The sequence below is a fragment of the Anguilla anguilla genome, chromosome 1 (assembly GCF_013347855.1).
Source record: "Anguilla anguilla isolate fAngAng1 chromosome 1, fAngAng1.pri, whole genome shotgun sequence".
Taxonomy (NCBI): Eukaryota; Metazoa; Chordata; class Actinopteri; order Anguilliformes; family Anguillidae; genus Anguilla; species Anguilla anguilla.
In genome coordinates, this window is record NC_049201.1 from 32,590,281 (window position 1) to 32,606,371 (window position 16,091).

The 16,091-nt window shown below is 41.4% G+C and overlaps 1 protein-coding gene across 4 annotated transcripts in view; it reads right to left on the reverse strand.

The window, feature by feature from the left end:
• The window catches only part of LOC118225613 (syntaxin-binding protein 5-like), a 119,292-nt gene that overhangs the window by 79,045 nt on the left and 24,156 nt on the right, over positions 1-16,091 (reverse strand). For all 4 annotated transcript variants that reach the window (XM_035414254.1, XM_035414265.1, XM_035414243.1 and 1 more), the window contains 2 exons: positions 9,377-9,458; positions 5,062-5,162 (listed from right to left, as the gene is read on the reverse strand). In XM_035414254.1, coding sequence (XP_035270145.1) covers positions 5,062-5,162; positions 9,377-9,458 — 183 coding nt within the window. The remainder of the gene's footprint in view (positions 1-5,061; positions 5,163-9,376; positions 9,459-16,091) is intronic.

Consider the following 16,091-nt stretch of genomic DNA (forward strand, 5'->3'; position numbering starts at 1 on the left):
AAAATACGCGCATTTGTGATATCGGAGTACCTTCAGTGCACACGTGTCGTTTACGGCGTTGTCGCCCTTTTTAGTACAGTCTGGCTTGATTTACAATTCATTTATTCAGTAGGTGAGAGTATAAGCTTTCTAACGATGTATAACATATCTAATTTTGCTTTTGGAATAGCGTTTTATAGGTCAGCGTAACCGAAAATTTTCTTATCATCGCATTCACTTATGAATTCACTATGTGGTAGCAGTAAAAGACGCTGCACCTAACTAAACGTTGTCACCGATTTTTTGTAATTTCTTGGAAAATACTATTATTATTGAGGACTTCTGGGAATATCTAAGCCATATGTTTGCTGATAGACCTATCTAACATTGTTTTCTGGTGTAAGACAGAAGCGGATTGAACTGCATTGTTGATTTACTGTCTCTGTCTCCATCTACTGAACACAGACATAATTTCATCATTGCTATGTAATTATTACTGCTCAAAATATTTCGGTTATATACGTTATTTTTGAAATTGAGTGTCTTTAAATAGGTTAGTGGTATTATATAATGTGGATATATCTAATGCTGGTCACTCACCAAGACACCTGCCCAGTTCTCCACTGGTTCTCCTCACACCGACATTGTAAATTGTCAACTAAGTGTTCTGTCTCCAGAACACGTGGACCAACTAGTGTTCTTGAAGAAAATCCTCTCAAAGAGACACTGAAAGGCACACTGTATGTATGTAACTTGATTGAAATTGTATATGTTTACAATAGCTGGAGCCCAATTGATCGTATCATATCTTATATTACAGTATTGCACCGTATCGAATCGTATCGTGGCAAAATTTCACATATCGCCAAATATCGAATCTTTGCCTTAAGTATCAATATGGTATCATATCGTGGTGAGGCCTAAGGTTTACACCCCTAATGGCTTCTAGCAAACCTTTGGTGTGACTTAACGGTGGCTTCCCTCATATGTGGATTCTGTCTAGCCACTCTCCAAAAAAGTCAAATTCTGAAGAAGATTGTTGATCTCTGGACTGTTTCTCCCATTTCAGCCAATTAGCTCTGCAACTGGCAGCGTTGTAGCTGGCCAGTGTCCAGGGCCCCCCACTGCCCAGTGTCCAGGGGCCCTCCTGTCCCATGTCCAGGAGAAGCTGCCTGTCCAGTCCAGTGTCCAGCAGGGGCCACCTGTCCAGTCCAGTATCCAGCAGGGGCCACCTGTCCAGTCCAGTGTCCAGCAGTGTCCCTGCCTGCCTGTCAGTTTGTCTACCTATATGTTAGGTCTCCCTGCCCTGTTTCGAGTCCAGTTCCGTGTGCATCTTTGAGTCCAGTTCCGTGTGCGTCTTTAAGTCCAGATCCGTGTGCGTCTTTGAGTCCTGTCCAGCCCAGAGTCCTTTTCTGTCCTTCTCCAGTCCTGTTTCCGTCCAGCTCCAGTCCCAAGCCCGGTCCTTCTCCAGTCCTGTTTCTGTCCAGCCCCAGTCCCGGGTCCGGTCCTGTTTCTGTCCTGCTCCAGTCCTGTTTCCGTCCAGCCCCAGTCCCGAGTCCGGTCCTGTTCCTGTCTAGTCCAGTCCTGAGTCTTGTTCCACTCCAGTCCCGTCTCGAGTCCTGTCCGGTTCCTGAGTCCAGTCCCTCTTTCTGAGTCCAGTCCTGTCTAATCCTGTTCCTGAGTCCTGTTCCGTCCCGTCTGAGTCCCGTTCTGTCTAGTCCAGTCCAGTGTTCCGGTCTTGTTCTTGTCTGTGGTTCCCACCCTCTGTTTCACCCCCTCCCCAGGTCAGTCTTCTGGGACGTCAGGAGCCGTCCCTTGGGAGGGGGGGTACTGTCAGGATTCTGCCCCTTTCTGTTTCAGTTGTTCCTTTTTTGGGCTTCCAGATGGCGCATTTCTCATCTTTGCATTTTGGTTTGTTTCCCTCATTGCTTTCTCCTCTTGTGTTAATTATATCAGTGTTCTCACCTGTGTCTTGTTATTCCTTTCCTTGCTGTGTTTGATTGTGCCTTGTGTTCACCTGTGTCTGGTTATCCCAAGCCTATTTAAGTTCTTTGTTTCCCTGACTCAGGCGCTGGATCCTCCTGTTTTCTGCCCTTGTTGTCGGTTCTCCGTGTGATTCCCGTGCTTGCAAGTTTTTCGTGTTTTCCTGGCTTTTCTGTATTCAGAATCCTGTAACACACAGGATTCTGAATACAGAAAACCCAGGAAAACACGAAAAACTTGCAAGTTTGTGTGTGCTTGTTTTTCCTTTTCAGTTATTTTTTTTTTGAGTTTTTGGAATTGCTCCTTGTGGCCTTTTGTTTGTTCACTGTTTGTTTTTGAGAGTAAAGCCTTTGCTTAAAACTTACCTTTGGAGTCTCCTGAGTTTTTCACTCTGCACCTGGGTCCTAACCCCCTTGTCCCATGACATTCAGTGTCAGATCCTTTAATCCAGCTGCTCATAAATTCCTAATCACATGACTCTTTCATATTTACTCAATAGCCTAACACATGTTCAACATACTTCTCCAGTTGACCTTCCTCATGCATACCACTTGTGCGTTTACCTATGATATGCAGGTTTTTTATCAACTGTGCCCTATCAATAAACTGAAAATAATAACCTCCTCATTTTTGTTCCTCTCTATCACTCATGAAATACAACTCCACAGATTAGATGCGATATCATGCTGCAGACCTGCCTTTAGGGGGCCATCAGAGTGCTTCAACACATTTCATGTAAGAACATTTCTGGAAGAAAATTTGCCTAAAACCTTTTGATCAATAGGAGTATTTTGCTATACCCTATATTTCTGTATTGGTCATTAGAGAGAGTTATTTTGGTATTTGTAATTGTTTAGGCCAGTAGAGTGCCTGTACTCTTTTCTAAAACTGTTCAATATAGTTTGCAAGTATGCATAAACAAGCTATGTACATTTGGTCCATGGTTATTACTCAATCAATAATTATGTTTTTGCCACAACAAAAAACATTGCAATACTATATGTATATAAATAACACAAATATATACAAATAGCCAAGTGGAAAAGGCCCTGGGGCCATATTCACAAAACATCTTAAGGCTAAAAGTGTCTGCTAAACTCCAATATAAAATATAGGGTGTCAGTCCATTAGGGCTCCTATAGTTTTTGTTCTTAGAGTAGGCTGACAAACTGACAAAGCATTTCAGCTTATTTATCCTCAAGTTAATGAATGAAATAAGGCAATTGATCACAGACTACACAAGGTTTGAATTATTTTTATTCCCCACATCCTGTGTGCGTTTCAAGACATTTAGCCTACATAAAAACAAAGATATGATTATAAGGATACCAACCGCTCAAGGATCCTGAGCTGTCCGACAATGCTAATCGTGTGTATTCCCAAAATGTTCGACCCCAGCTTAAAAAAAATTGCACAATGCCACAGTCAAGCGTTCTTGAAAGGAAAAGGTTTTTTGCCAGAGATTTAAAGTGAGCAGTTTTCTGCCCTGCCCCACCTCCAGGAGATGCTACATAATCACAGAAAGTTTACATACTTAGGTCACATGGGAAAGACATGGGGGTAGCCATCACATGGATGTCACGCTGATGAAGGCTTACGTAAAGGGGTACATCACGATCTTATGGATATAACAGAATGCCTTAACACGCTCTAGAAGCTTATGTTGAGGGGTACATCACAATCTCAAGAATATGACAGAGCACTTTAACACTCTCCGTAAATGTCGTAGCGGTGACATGTGCCATAATGCAATATGGAATAATCTACACACAATTTCTGCATTGCTATTGGCTGAGGTTCTTTTAACCCCTTAGCGCACATGCCAAATCTGGCCAATCCTTGCCCATTTAGGGGGTACCCTATTTAAAGCTTTATAACTTTATGATGTGAGCATCACAGAGACTTGAAAAATGTCTTAAATGAAGCAAAACATTTGTTCCTAAATTATAAATATAAACTAAAGTGCCACAAATGCAATTGTTTAGGCAAAAAATCAAAACTCATTTTGATGTTTTTTAGTTTGCAATGAAATACGGAGATTGCAAATATACATCAGGTTAAACTATACATTTCCTGGACCAAATACTCCTTGACCACAAGTGCGCCACAACAAATCAACTGTTTGACTGAAGAAACTCATTGTTGCATCATTTTCAAGTGGGAATTACAAGCTTTCCGTCAGTACAGTGGCTTAAAATATCTAGGGGTCCTGAAAGATATCCAAAATCTCTCCAAAAATGAAAAAAATGCTTTTTGTCCATTATAGAGCATATACATGTGCCCCTCATGAAGATTTAATATTTGATATCAGATTTAAAAAATAATGCAAAAACATTATCACACTGTGGTACAGTACCTAAATGTGTAATCATTAACTCTTGTATGTTTTTCTGTACTCTGCAGTATGTGATGTCTTCTTGTATGGGACTATATTAAAACAATATTCAACCGTCCACCAACTACAAGCAAACCAACAAACGCTTACATTACAGTGTGAAATATCCTCATTCTAAAATACCACTAACCTACCACTTATTCCATATTTAGTCGCAGAAATTGAAAGTAGAATTACATGGTATCATTTTTGAAAATTCATTTTCAAATTCATGTTTATTTCAGTGTTCAGTGAGCAGTGTTTTTCACAGCTGTACTGGCATACCTTCGGCTGTTGTTGGCTTTATCTTGTTGCTACAACGGAATAAGAATTTTTAGTGGTAAAAGAACGTTTTCATGTATGACCAGATCGATTCTATTGTCCAGTGTGTCATGCGTGGGGGGTGTAGTTACAGATAAGACTGCAGGGAGGGGGTGCTTGGTAAATGCACGACCAGCGTGACAATGGTGGCGCTGCAAAACTCTGTATTCGGCATAATTGTCCTGAATCATCTACTAATAAAGCCAGAACACCGCGTTTGTGTTTTCAACTCATAATTTGGTTGCAGGAGAAATCTATGCACGCCAACATGCCAACCACTACATGCCGCGTGTTAACATGAGCAAAAAGCCCTGTGTTGTCAAAAATAACTGCAATAAGTTAATTATTTTTAAGAAGTTTTTTTTTTGGCACGGTTGGTGTTCCATTGAGAATTGCAGCCTTACCTCTCTCTGTTGAATTTGAGGGAATGCAGAATAGCCGGTTGCTTTTGCCTTAGGTTCCAGAGGTGAATGCTGTCATCTGCCAAAGCGCTCACCAGTGCCCCCTACGAACAGCAAGACAGCATAATTAATTTGTAGCAATCAGTGGAATACAAACACACAGCAGACAAACACAATTGACAGAAAAATTGGGATTAAATATAAGTTAAATATGTAATATTCAGAAAAGTCCATAAATATTTGGAGAGTGACACAATTGTTATTTTGGCTCTGTACTGCAGCACATTGGATCTTCAGTTTCTGGCCCTAAAACTCCTTGGTCGGGGTCATTGTCCTTCTGCAAAGTGAAGCACCGTCCAATGATTTTTGAAGCATTTGGTTGGATCTGATGAGATGTTTCTGTACACTTCAGAATTTATCGTGCTGCTGCCATCAGCAGTCCCATCATCAATAAAGACAAGTCAGCCAGTTCTGGAGTCAGCCATACATGCCCAAGCCATACCACTACTTCCACCATGATTCAAAGATGAGGGGGGTGATGTGGATCATGAGCAGTTTTTTTCTCCACACTTTTTTCTTTCCAACACTTTGGTACAGGTTAATACTCATCTCATCTTTCCATAAGCTGACCTCTAGACTATCACACCTGACATCCTCCCGTTTGTCACCTCCCTTGTGAACTCCTCCTTGTCCTCTGGATGTTTCCCCTCTTCCTTCAAGCTGGCCCACATCACCCCACTGCTGAAAAAGCCCACTCTGGATCCCTCCGTCATCCAGAACTACCATCCTGTTTCCCTTCTCCCTTTCTTATCCAAAACAACTGAACAAGCTGCTTCTAACTAACTCTCCTCTTTTCGCTTACTGAACAACCTCCTAGACCCCCACCAGTCCGGCTTCAGACCTGGCCACTTGACAGAGACCGCACTCCTCTCGGTCAGTGAGTCGCTTCACGCCGCACAAGCAGCCTCCCATTCATCTGTCCTGATCCTCCTAGACCTTTCTGCTGCCTTCGACACAGTCAACCACCCCATCCTCCTGTCCTCCCTGGCAGCTATGGGGATCTGTGGCACAGCACTAGACTGGATCGAGTCCTACCTCTCCGGTCGCTCCTTCCAAGTCGCCTGGGCTGGTGCAGTGTCGGCACCTCGCCCCCTTGCCACAGGAGTTCCCCAAGGCTCAGTCCTTGGTCCCCTCCTATTCTCCCTGTACACTCAATCTCTTGGTCCCGTTATCTCTGCCCATGGGTTGTCCTATCATTGTTACGCCGATGACACCCAACTCTTTCTCTCCTTCCCCCCCTCTGACACACAGGTCTCCGCTCGCATCTCTGCTTGCCTGAGGGACATCCAGAGCTGGATGGATAACCACCATCTTAAGCTGAACCCAGGTAAGACAGAGATGATCTTCATCCCTGCTCCATCCTCTAACCTCCTTGACTTTTCCATTTCCCTAGGGGACCCCGTGGTGTCATCATCACCCACCGCAAAAAACCTTGGGAGTGGTGATGGACAACAGACTGTCTCTCTCCCAGAACATCACGGCGGTGAGTCGAACGTGCAGGTTCTTCCTGTACAACATCCGAAGAATCCGCCCCTTCCTCACCACCTACGCAACCCAGCTCCTGGTTCAAGCGATGGTCCTGTCCCACCTGGACTACTGCAACTCGCTGCTGGCTGGTCTGCCAGCATCCGCCATCAGACCCCTGCAGCTCATCCAGAATGCTGCAGCGCGTCTGGTCTACAACCTCCCCAGACATTCCCTTGTCACCCCCCTGCTCACTGACCTCCACTGGCTACCTGTTATGGCTCGCATCAAATTTAAGACCTTGGTGCTTGCATACCAGGTAGCTAAGGGGTCAGCACCAGGATACATCCAGAGGATCATCAGACCCTACACACCAGCCAGACCTCTCCGTTCTGCCACCTCTGGATGCTTGGCTCCTCCCCCCCTTCGTGTCTGTACTTCCCGCTCCCGTCTGCTGTCTGTCCTGGCCCCTCGCTGTTGGAATGACCTCCCCGTGACGGTCAGAACAGCAGAGAATCTGACTACCTTCAAACGCAGACTAAAGACTCATCTCTTCAGGCTGCACCTCTCCCAACCCCTCCCTAGCCTATAGTTTAGCTCAATGTACCTAATTAGCCTAATACGATCACGTTAGTTATTTGGCAGGATTGTTTTTGTCTGATTCTGATTAGGCATCTTGACCTGTTCGACAGTTGTAAAAGGGTTTTTCTGCAGGATTGAAAGCATTCTTCGGTCATCCACTCCAGTGGTCTTCTGTGGCATACCAGATCATTCTTGCTCCTTAACAATGTATAAAATCAATTGATTCTGACACACCCAATCTTTAGGGTATGTCTCTGATCGATCTATTCTGATTTTCCCACCGCACGATGGTTTATTTTGACACTTTTTTGGTCCTCATGTTGACAGACAACAGCAGACTCCAAATACAAATTCCTCATCAAGAATTAACTCGGTTAGCTTTCTTGTGTCATGAACTAATTATGCAACATTGACAACACACACAGCTGACCAAGAAACACATAATTCCACAATATGACAGTAAATACCCACAAATTAAAGCTGGCAGGCCACACTGACCTCATATTCATTGTTTCATTTCAATCCAATATGCTGGAATATAGAGCCAAAACAACTAAAATTATGTCACTGCCAAAATACTTTCAGACTGGATTGTATATAATGAATATAATACACTGAACAAAAATATAAATGCAACACTTTAATTCTTGCAGCCATTTTTAATGCGTTTAAATAATACCTCAAAGATTTGTTCTATGCGCACAAATATCTTATTTCTCTCAAATTTGGCCCACAAATTTGTTTATATCACTGTTAGCTAGCATTTCTCCTTTGTCAAGACAATCCATCTCCTGCACAGGTGTGGCATATCCAGATGCTGATTAAAAGCCATTATCACTACACAGGTGTTCCTTATGATGGGGTCAATAAAAGGCCACCCTAAAATGTTGAGTTTTTTGTTGTTCAATACCATGTCACAGATGCCTCAAGAGTTAAGAGATCATGCAACTGGCATGCTGACTGCAGGAATGTCCTGTAGAGCTGTTGCCAGAGTAATGGGTGTTCATTTCTCCACCATAAGCCGCTTCCAGCATCATTTCAGAGATTTTGGAAATTCGTCCAACAGGTCTCACAACCGTAGACTACGTGTAACCACGCTAGCCCAGGACCGCCATCTGAGACTTCTTCACCTGCGGGATTGTTTGAGGCCAGCCACACGGACAGCTGATGAAACAATTGGTTTATCAACCATAGATTGATAAACTGTCAGAAATCGCGTCAGGGAAGCTTATCTGCATGCTCGACGTCCTCACTGGGGTCTTGATTTGTCTGCAGTTCGGCTTCACAACTGACGTGAGTGGGCAAGAGCTCACCTTCGATGGCCACCGGCACGCTGGAGAACTGTCGTCTTCACTGATGAATCACGGTTTCAGCTGTACAGAGCAGATGGCAGGCAGCTTGTATGGCGTCGGGTGGGTAAGCGGTTTGCTGATGTCAACGTTGTAAACAGAGTGGCCCATGGTGGTGGTGGCGGGGTGTTGGTATGGGCAGGCATATCTTATGGTCAGAGAATTCAAGTGCATTTTATCCATGGTAATTTGAATGCACAGAGATATTGTGATGAGATCCTGAGGCCCATTGCTGTGCCATTCATCCACCGCCATCACCTCATGTTTCAGCGTGACAATGCACGGCCCCATGTTGCAAGGATCTGTACACAATTCCTCAAAGCTGAAAATGTCCCAGTTCTTCCATGGCCTGCATACTCACCAGACATGTCACCCATTGAGCATGTTTGGGATGCTCTGGACCGGCACATACGACAGCATGTTCCAGTTCCCACCAATATCCAACAACTTTGTACATCTATTGAAGAGGCGTGCGACAATATTCCACACACTACAATCAACAATTTGATCAATGCAATGCGAAGGAGATGCGTAGCGTTATTTGAGGAAAATGGTGGTCACACAGGATACTGATCGGTATTCTGTTAATTTCAGGGTATCTTCTTTTTTGGGGAATCTGTGACGAACAAATGCATATCTGTAACCCCAATCACATAAAATCAATAGATAAGTGCTTAATGAATTTATTTCAGTTGACTGATTTACGTTTATTACCTTTGAACTCAATGAAATCTTCGAAATTGATAAGTGTTGCATTTATATTTTTGTTCAGTATATATATGATCCATGAGCCATGAATTGGAGGAAACAAAGTAACCGGAACTCTCCTAAGAGAAAGAATAGTCTGAGGAGTGGACACTTACCTCGTTGATGAGGAACTGGAGCTGGATAACTGCTGCACCGCTCTCGTGTTGGCAGTAACATTCCACCCCTGGACGGCCAAATCTGGTGTCCACACCGTCAAGGAACAATCAGCAGAAAGCAACATACTAAAACAAACACTGAGGCTTGCAGGGTCTCTACCACATCACGGTGGCCTCTCTGCTGCTGGCCTGTGAACAGACTTTCTAACTGTCCGTGAGTCAGACTTAAAGTCTGGTAATGACTGCGCTCTTAACTCTAATAATGTAAACACAAAATATAATGTATTCACAAAGATCATGTACGCCAAAGGCTGAGCAATCAGTAGTAGCCCACCATTCACCTCCTATACAAGTACCCAGCAGGTGTTCCTCACAAAAACTCTACTGTTAATTTCTGTTATAGGTGGCTGAGGTTATCAAATGTGAAGCCAAAGTCGGTATTTGGTTTTTGTGTGTGAAGCCACCTCATTATTAGTTGGTTAATGAGCAGATCCTGCTGAATTTTGGATAATTAGCCACAAGGTATGTAGGATATGTAGTGTTTAGATTTTGGCCTTAGAGAGGGAAACAGTAAATAAGAATGTGGCCTGGACTCCTCATCACAAGCATCAAAGCAAATGTGATTGGGGCAATCTAGGCTGACAAACTATGGGTCTCACCTCCTCAGAAGAGACAAACCATATGACACAGGACACCATATCGGGGGTTGGAGACCCTGCATGCCTAACATTTCCCATTACTTTAAGTTTGAGTGCAATCTTTAGGTAGGCCAGTCCTTGCCATAAATTAGTCTGACCCCCTTCCCTTCTCTCCTAAACCTTAACCCAGCATCACCCAATCAGGGCAAACATCCTAAAGCCATGCTGGGTAAGGTATTTAAGATGGCCACAGGAAAAAGTTGTTGCGTTGGTGTAAGAGCCTTGAAGAAGAAGTTTTCCTCTTTTTATTTTGGTGGTGGTTGGTTGTGTGCTTTCCTTGTAGCTGGTTTCCTTGTGGCGCTTATACTGGAAGTGGGTGATACTTTGGCAAGGTCTGGCCAATCCGTTTCTCTCTCTCTCTCTCTCTCTCTCTCTCTCTCTCTCTCTCTTATCCGTCTCTCTCTCTATTTTCTGGTATTTCTACATTAGTTGTTTAATGTTTTGCTGTATGTCTTCTGTTGTGTAATTTAGAAGTAGTGTACCTGCATTCAATAAAGAATGTATGTTTTCAATTCATCATAATTGACTGCTACTTATTGAAATCAATTATTTAATCTTAAAACCTGGTACAGAGCTTGTTTTGTTGGTTGATTCCACCAGTGCACTGTAGACTGACCTATCAATGAATTCGGCGATTTAATTAATATAATTCTCATTTTAAATAATAATTATTAAATTAAATCACATAAAATATATTTTACATGTAGGTTAAGTGAGGGGTTCTAGCACGCAATATCACTTGGTTCAGTATTCAGAGTGCTGAACAGTTTAACAAGGGCATTGACTGTTGGAACCGCTGGATTCAGAAAATAAATATATTCTTAATTAATCCTTGCTTGTCCGACAGGTATATAAGCTTGCCTTTCTTTCAAGTTCATATAGGGGTGAAACTGAGAATGGTAAGGTGAAGTGCTGAGGGTTTTTGGCAATTTGGTTTTTCAACGCTCCCCCTAAAAACATATGGGTAAAGATTAGCACAACTTCTGATGCTAATCTTACACAGAATTTTAAGAATTTTTAGAAAAAATTTTTTCATGATGGCCTCCTTTACATTGTGAATTGATACTTCCTGCTTGATACAAAGGCAGAGACAAGTGAAACCCAGAATTGAGACAGCCAATCATATTGTTTAACGGTTCTCTTGAGGGCATGTCTGGAGAACTGCAGTGATGGGTTGGGTTTACAATAATGAGTAGGCATTCCAGATTAGGAGAAAAGAAAAACAGGAAATAAAAAGTTATTTTTTGAAAAGGCTCAACATACAATTTCACATGGCAACAAGAGCTAGATATGGGTACAGTTGATCACATGCAAGGTGTTTGCCTCAAGACTTGTGAGACAGAGGGAGAGATGGGTTAGTTGTTGTAAAAAGAAACACTGAGTTCTGTACTTTTTTGAGAACTGTGTAGCAGGTGTAGTAGGTGGAGCCAGGCTGAAACAGTGAGTGCAATTACTCTTTAAGCATATCTCAAATTGCGTCTTGATGTCATTCATGGATTATTACAGTGTATTTTGGCTATACTGAACAGTCGACATCTGCCTTCCGTAGTGATGACCGGTCACAAACTTGACTGTTCAAAGGGGGTAGTGGTGGGGTTTATGAAGCTCATACAAGTATCTAATAGTATAGAGAGAGGATTAGAGACTATATATTTAGATTCTTAAATTTTCCTTTAAATAATTGTTTACTGTAATTATTGTATTGTATGTGTTGTATTGTTATACTTCATTATTATAATAGGTGATTGTATAAAAATGACTTTGTTTTAATATTCCAACAATAGAAATGTCAATAACAAATAATTGAACAAATGAACAAATGAATGAATGAATGAATGAATGAATGAATTAATTAATTAATTAAAAATCAGGATTGGCGAGTAAAAAAAAAAATCCCGCTTTTAATTTAAACCATGCCCACTTCCATTTTATCCTAATACAAATACAAATACAAAATATAGCTGCAAAGCAGCGATTCCAGGTTCCAAGCAGCTGGCGCAACATGACGCTGGAATCAGATAACTACGAGCCAGGCCTAATCGCCCGATCAGTGTCCGGCCTCACTAATAGTCTACAGGCTGAATGAAAGCCTGCAGCAATACTCAAATATCTAGTATAAATCCTTCCTATGAGAGTGAAGGTTGTTATAGTTGCAAAGGGTGGACCAACACCATATTAATGCCTATAATTTTGGATGAGATGTTGGACATCAGGTGTGCACAGACTTCTGGCCATGTAGTGTATTAAAACCCTACTGGTGGCCATACAGTTCATGCTATTGGCACCATTCCAGTCTGCCCTTCTTCAGAAGAATGTGTGTGTTACTTCAGAACATTTTTCAAGGCCAAAGAACAAGCCTGGAATTAATGAGATCAAGAATGAGTGCTGTAACGTAGCATCCTGTGCTAATTTTCATTTACTGAAATATGATTGGCTGTTGTTCCAACTTCTTTGAACATTTTCCTTGAAACTCTTGCTTCGCAATATAGTTACAGTTGAACAAAGTGGTCATCTTCCAAATGGCATCTTGATAAGACTTATGGTTCATGAGAAGAAGAATTTTAAGTATTATTTTTTTCAAATGGAACAATGGGCAATAATGCGAAATAGCTTATCTGTTTATAACGGCCATGTTTTTCAAGCTAGCGACACCGTTCAAAACCACCTGCCCTTCGATTCAGACTGTGTTTCAAGGTCGATGGCCATTAACGAATTACAGTGATTTTAATGGTCACACCCAATATGGGTCAATTTGGTTGGCTCACCATTCAATAATAATAATAATAATAATAATAATAATAAAAATTAAAGCCGCAAGCGGCGTTGGGAGGGGTCCAAGCATTGGCACCACCTATGGAGCGATTTTAAAATGGCTTTGTCCTCATGATCATATGCTTTCACCCAACATATCTACTGAATATCATGATGATTGTATAAAATATTGATGACTTATGGCCAATTATGTGCAAAGAGACGCTGTCGGATGACTTGGTTGCGTCGCCATGGATGTGTCCTGGCCGCTTCCCGTAAAGGCCTTTACTATGTCGTAACACTTAGATGGCATGTCGTAACACTTAGATGGCCCGGCGTGTATGCACAGCTGCAGTGTTTCTGCGCCGCAATTAAAAAAGGCGTCACACTAGTGTTGTCACGATACCAAAATTTTGACTTTGATACTGATACCAGGTTTAGTATCACAATACTCAATACTGAAATGATACTTGAAACTTAAACGATGCTAATTCGATACTCGGTACCTAACGATACTGAAATTACCTTAATAGATCAGAAACGTAATGTCCACAAGGGTTGACCTCATTTTCGAATTCATGGTTTATTAACAACCTGGTTCATTAACAACCTTTAAGTTGAAGCCTCTTCAACATATGAATATGCATAGGCCTTTAGTGTTACAACACTGAACAATAGAAAAATATGTTAAATATATTTCAAAAATTGAACAGTTGTAAACTAAATAATCTTTAAAACAGGTCTTTCACTTTTAAATAGATTTAAAATCAGCATATTTTAATAACAATACAGCATCTATCTATAATAAAATATTTACAAATTAGAACAGCTATTGCTACTGAAGTGAACTGAGTCTAAGCTTGCGCTGTATCAACCACGAAGAATGCACAAGCGCAGGTCACCTCAATTGCCAACCTTAGTTGCTACTGCCATCTAGCGAAGATTCTGACAAATTACACTTTTCATCCTCTCAATCGGTAATGTGGGAGACACATTTCCCTGGCTTTTACATTTGACGCAAAACTACCGAACGTCAAAAAATTCTAATACGGAACCGTTTCTTTTTATTTTTTTAAGTACCGAAAAAGTGCTGAAGTTTCGGTATACCGTGCAACATTACATCAGACACATACCTATTCCAATCCATTGCTCAGCTTAGGAGAGAATGCACATATCTACTTTACTCCCATAGGAGCCAAATTTGGTTGCTCTAGGACTTATGGTTGCTGAGCCGCAGACACTTTTAGAGGAGAAAAATAAGAATAATAATAATAAGAATTAAAGCCGCAAGCGGCGTTGGAAGGGGTCCAAGCAGTGGCAGCATCGCGCCCCCTATGGAGCGATTTTAAAATGGCTTTGTCCTCATGATCATACGCCTTCACCCAACATATCTACTGAATATCACGATGATCGTATGATATATTGATGACTTACGGCCAATTTTGAGCTAAGAGACGCTGTCGGATGACTTAGTTACGTCGCCATGGATGTGTCCTGGCCGCTTCCCGTCAAGGCCTTTAATATGTCGTAACACTTAGATGGCATGTCATAACACTTAGATGGTCCGGTGTGCATGCACAGCTGCAGTGTTTCTGCGCCGCAACTAAAAAAGGCGTCACACTAGTGTTGTCACGATACCGAAATTTTGACTTTGATACTGATACCAGGTTTAGTATTACGATACTCAATACTGAAATGATACTTGAAACTTAAATGGTGCTAATTCGATACAGTACCTAACGATACTGTAATTACCTTAATAGATCAGAAACGTAATGTCCACAAGGGTTGACCTCATTTTCTAATTCATGGTTTATTAACAACCTTTAAGTTGAAGCCTCTTCAACATATTAATATGCATAGGCCTATAGTGTTACAACACTGAACAATAGAAAAACATGTTAAATATATTTCAAAAATTGAACAGTTGTAAACTAAATAATCTTTAAAACAGGTCTTTCACCTTTAAATAGATTTAAAAACAGCATATTTTAATAACAATACAGCATCTATCTATAATAAAATATTTCCAAATTGGAACACCTATTGCTACTGAAGTGAACTGAGTCAAAGCTTGCGCTGAATCAAAGAGCTGAGTGCACAAGCACAAGTCACCTCACTTGGCAACCTTAGTTGCTACTGCCATCTAGCGAAGATTCTGACAAACTACACTTTTCATCCTCTAAATCAGTAATGCGGGAGACAATTTTCTGTGGCTTTTACATTTAACTCAAAACTACCGAACGTCGGAATATTCTAATACCGAACCGTTTATTTTTAATTTTTTTGAAATGTTTTTAAGTACCGAGAAAGTGCTGAAGTTTTGGTATACCGTGCAATACTAGGTCAGACACATATTCCAATCCATTGCTCAGCTTAGCAGAGAATGCACATTTCAGAGCGCCACAGAGACAGATAGAATAATAACACATGAATGCACATTTCAAATAATAAATACGACATTGAGACAAAACGGAATAAAGACTGAATATCAACTCGCGAATTGCGTGCTGCGGGCAAAGAAGCCTACCGTTTTATTTATGTAGACATTGGCAGATGAGAAAATTTTCGGTTACGCTGACCTATAAAACGCTATTTCAAAAGCTAAATCAGACATGTTATACATCGTTAGAAAGCTTATAATCTCACCTACTGAATAAATGAATTGTCAATCAAGCCAAAGCAACAGGTGTGGTATTACGCACAGCAATTTTTGAAGGTAGCCTACCCAGTGATCAAAAATGCGCGTATATTTCGCCAACGGATTGTTCAAGACAATATATGACCTCTCATTCGCAAAAAGGACATCTCTACGCGTAAAACCGATGGTAAGATTGTATATTTATTAAATGTTTAGTCCCATATATTGACTTTAGAATGACATAGTATAAGGGAAAAAAACAAAATTGTCTCGTTTATTTCGTTATTCAGTGAGCAGCGTTTTCACTGCTGTATTGGCATATTTCAGGGCTAACGCCGGGTTTATCTTGTTGCTACGGAATATTACAGTAGCCTACATTACAGGCATTTGGCAGACGCTCTTATCCAGAGCGACGTACAACAAAGTGTATAAACATAACCAGGAATAAGTGTGCCGAAAACCCTAGAGAGAAATACCGTTCCAAGTGCAGGGGACAACCGCATAGTTCAACTTGGACCCAGTAGGTTAAACTGATTAACGCTAACACAAACAAGAACAGCAACAACGCAGTCTATGAGAACATTCAAGCAATAGTTAAGACGAGTTAAGACTAAGTCACCTACGG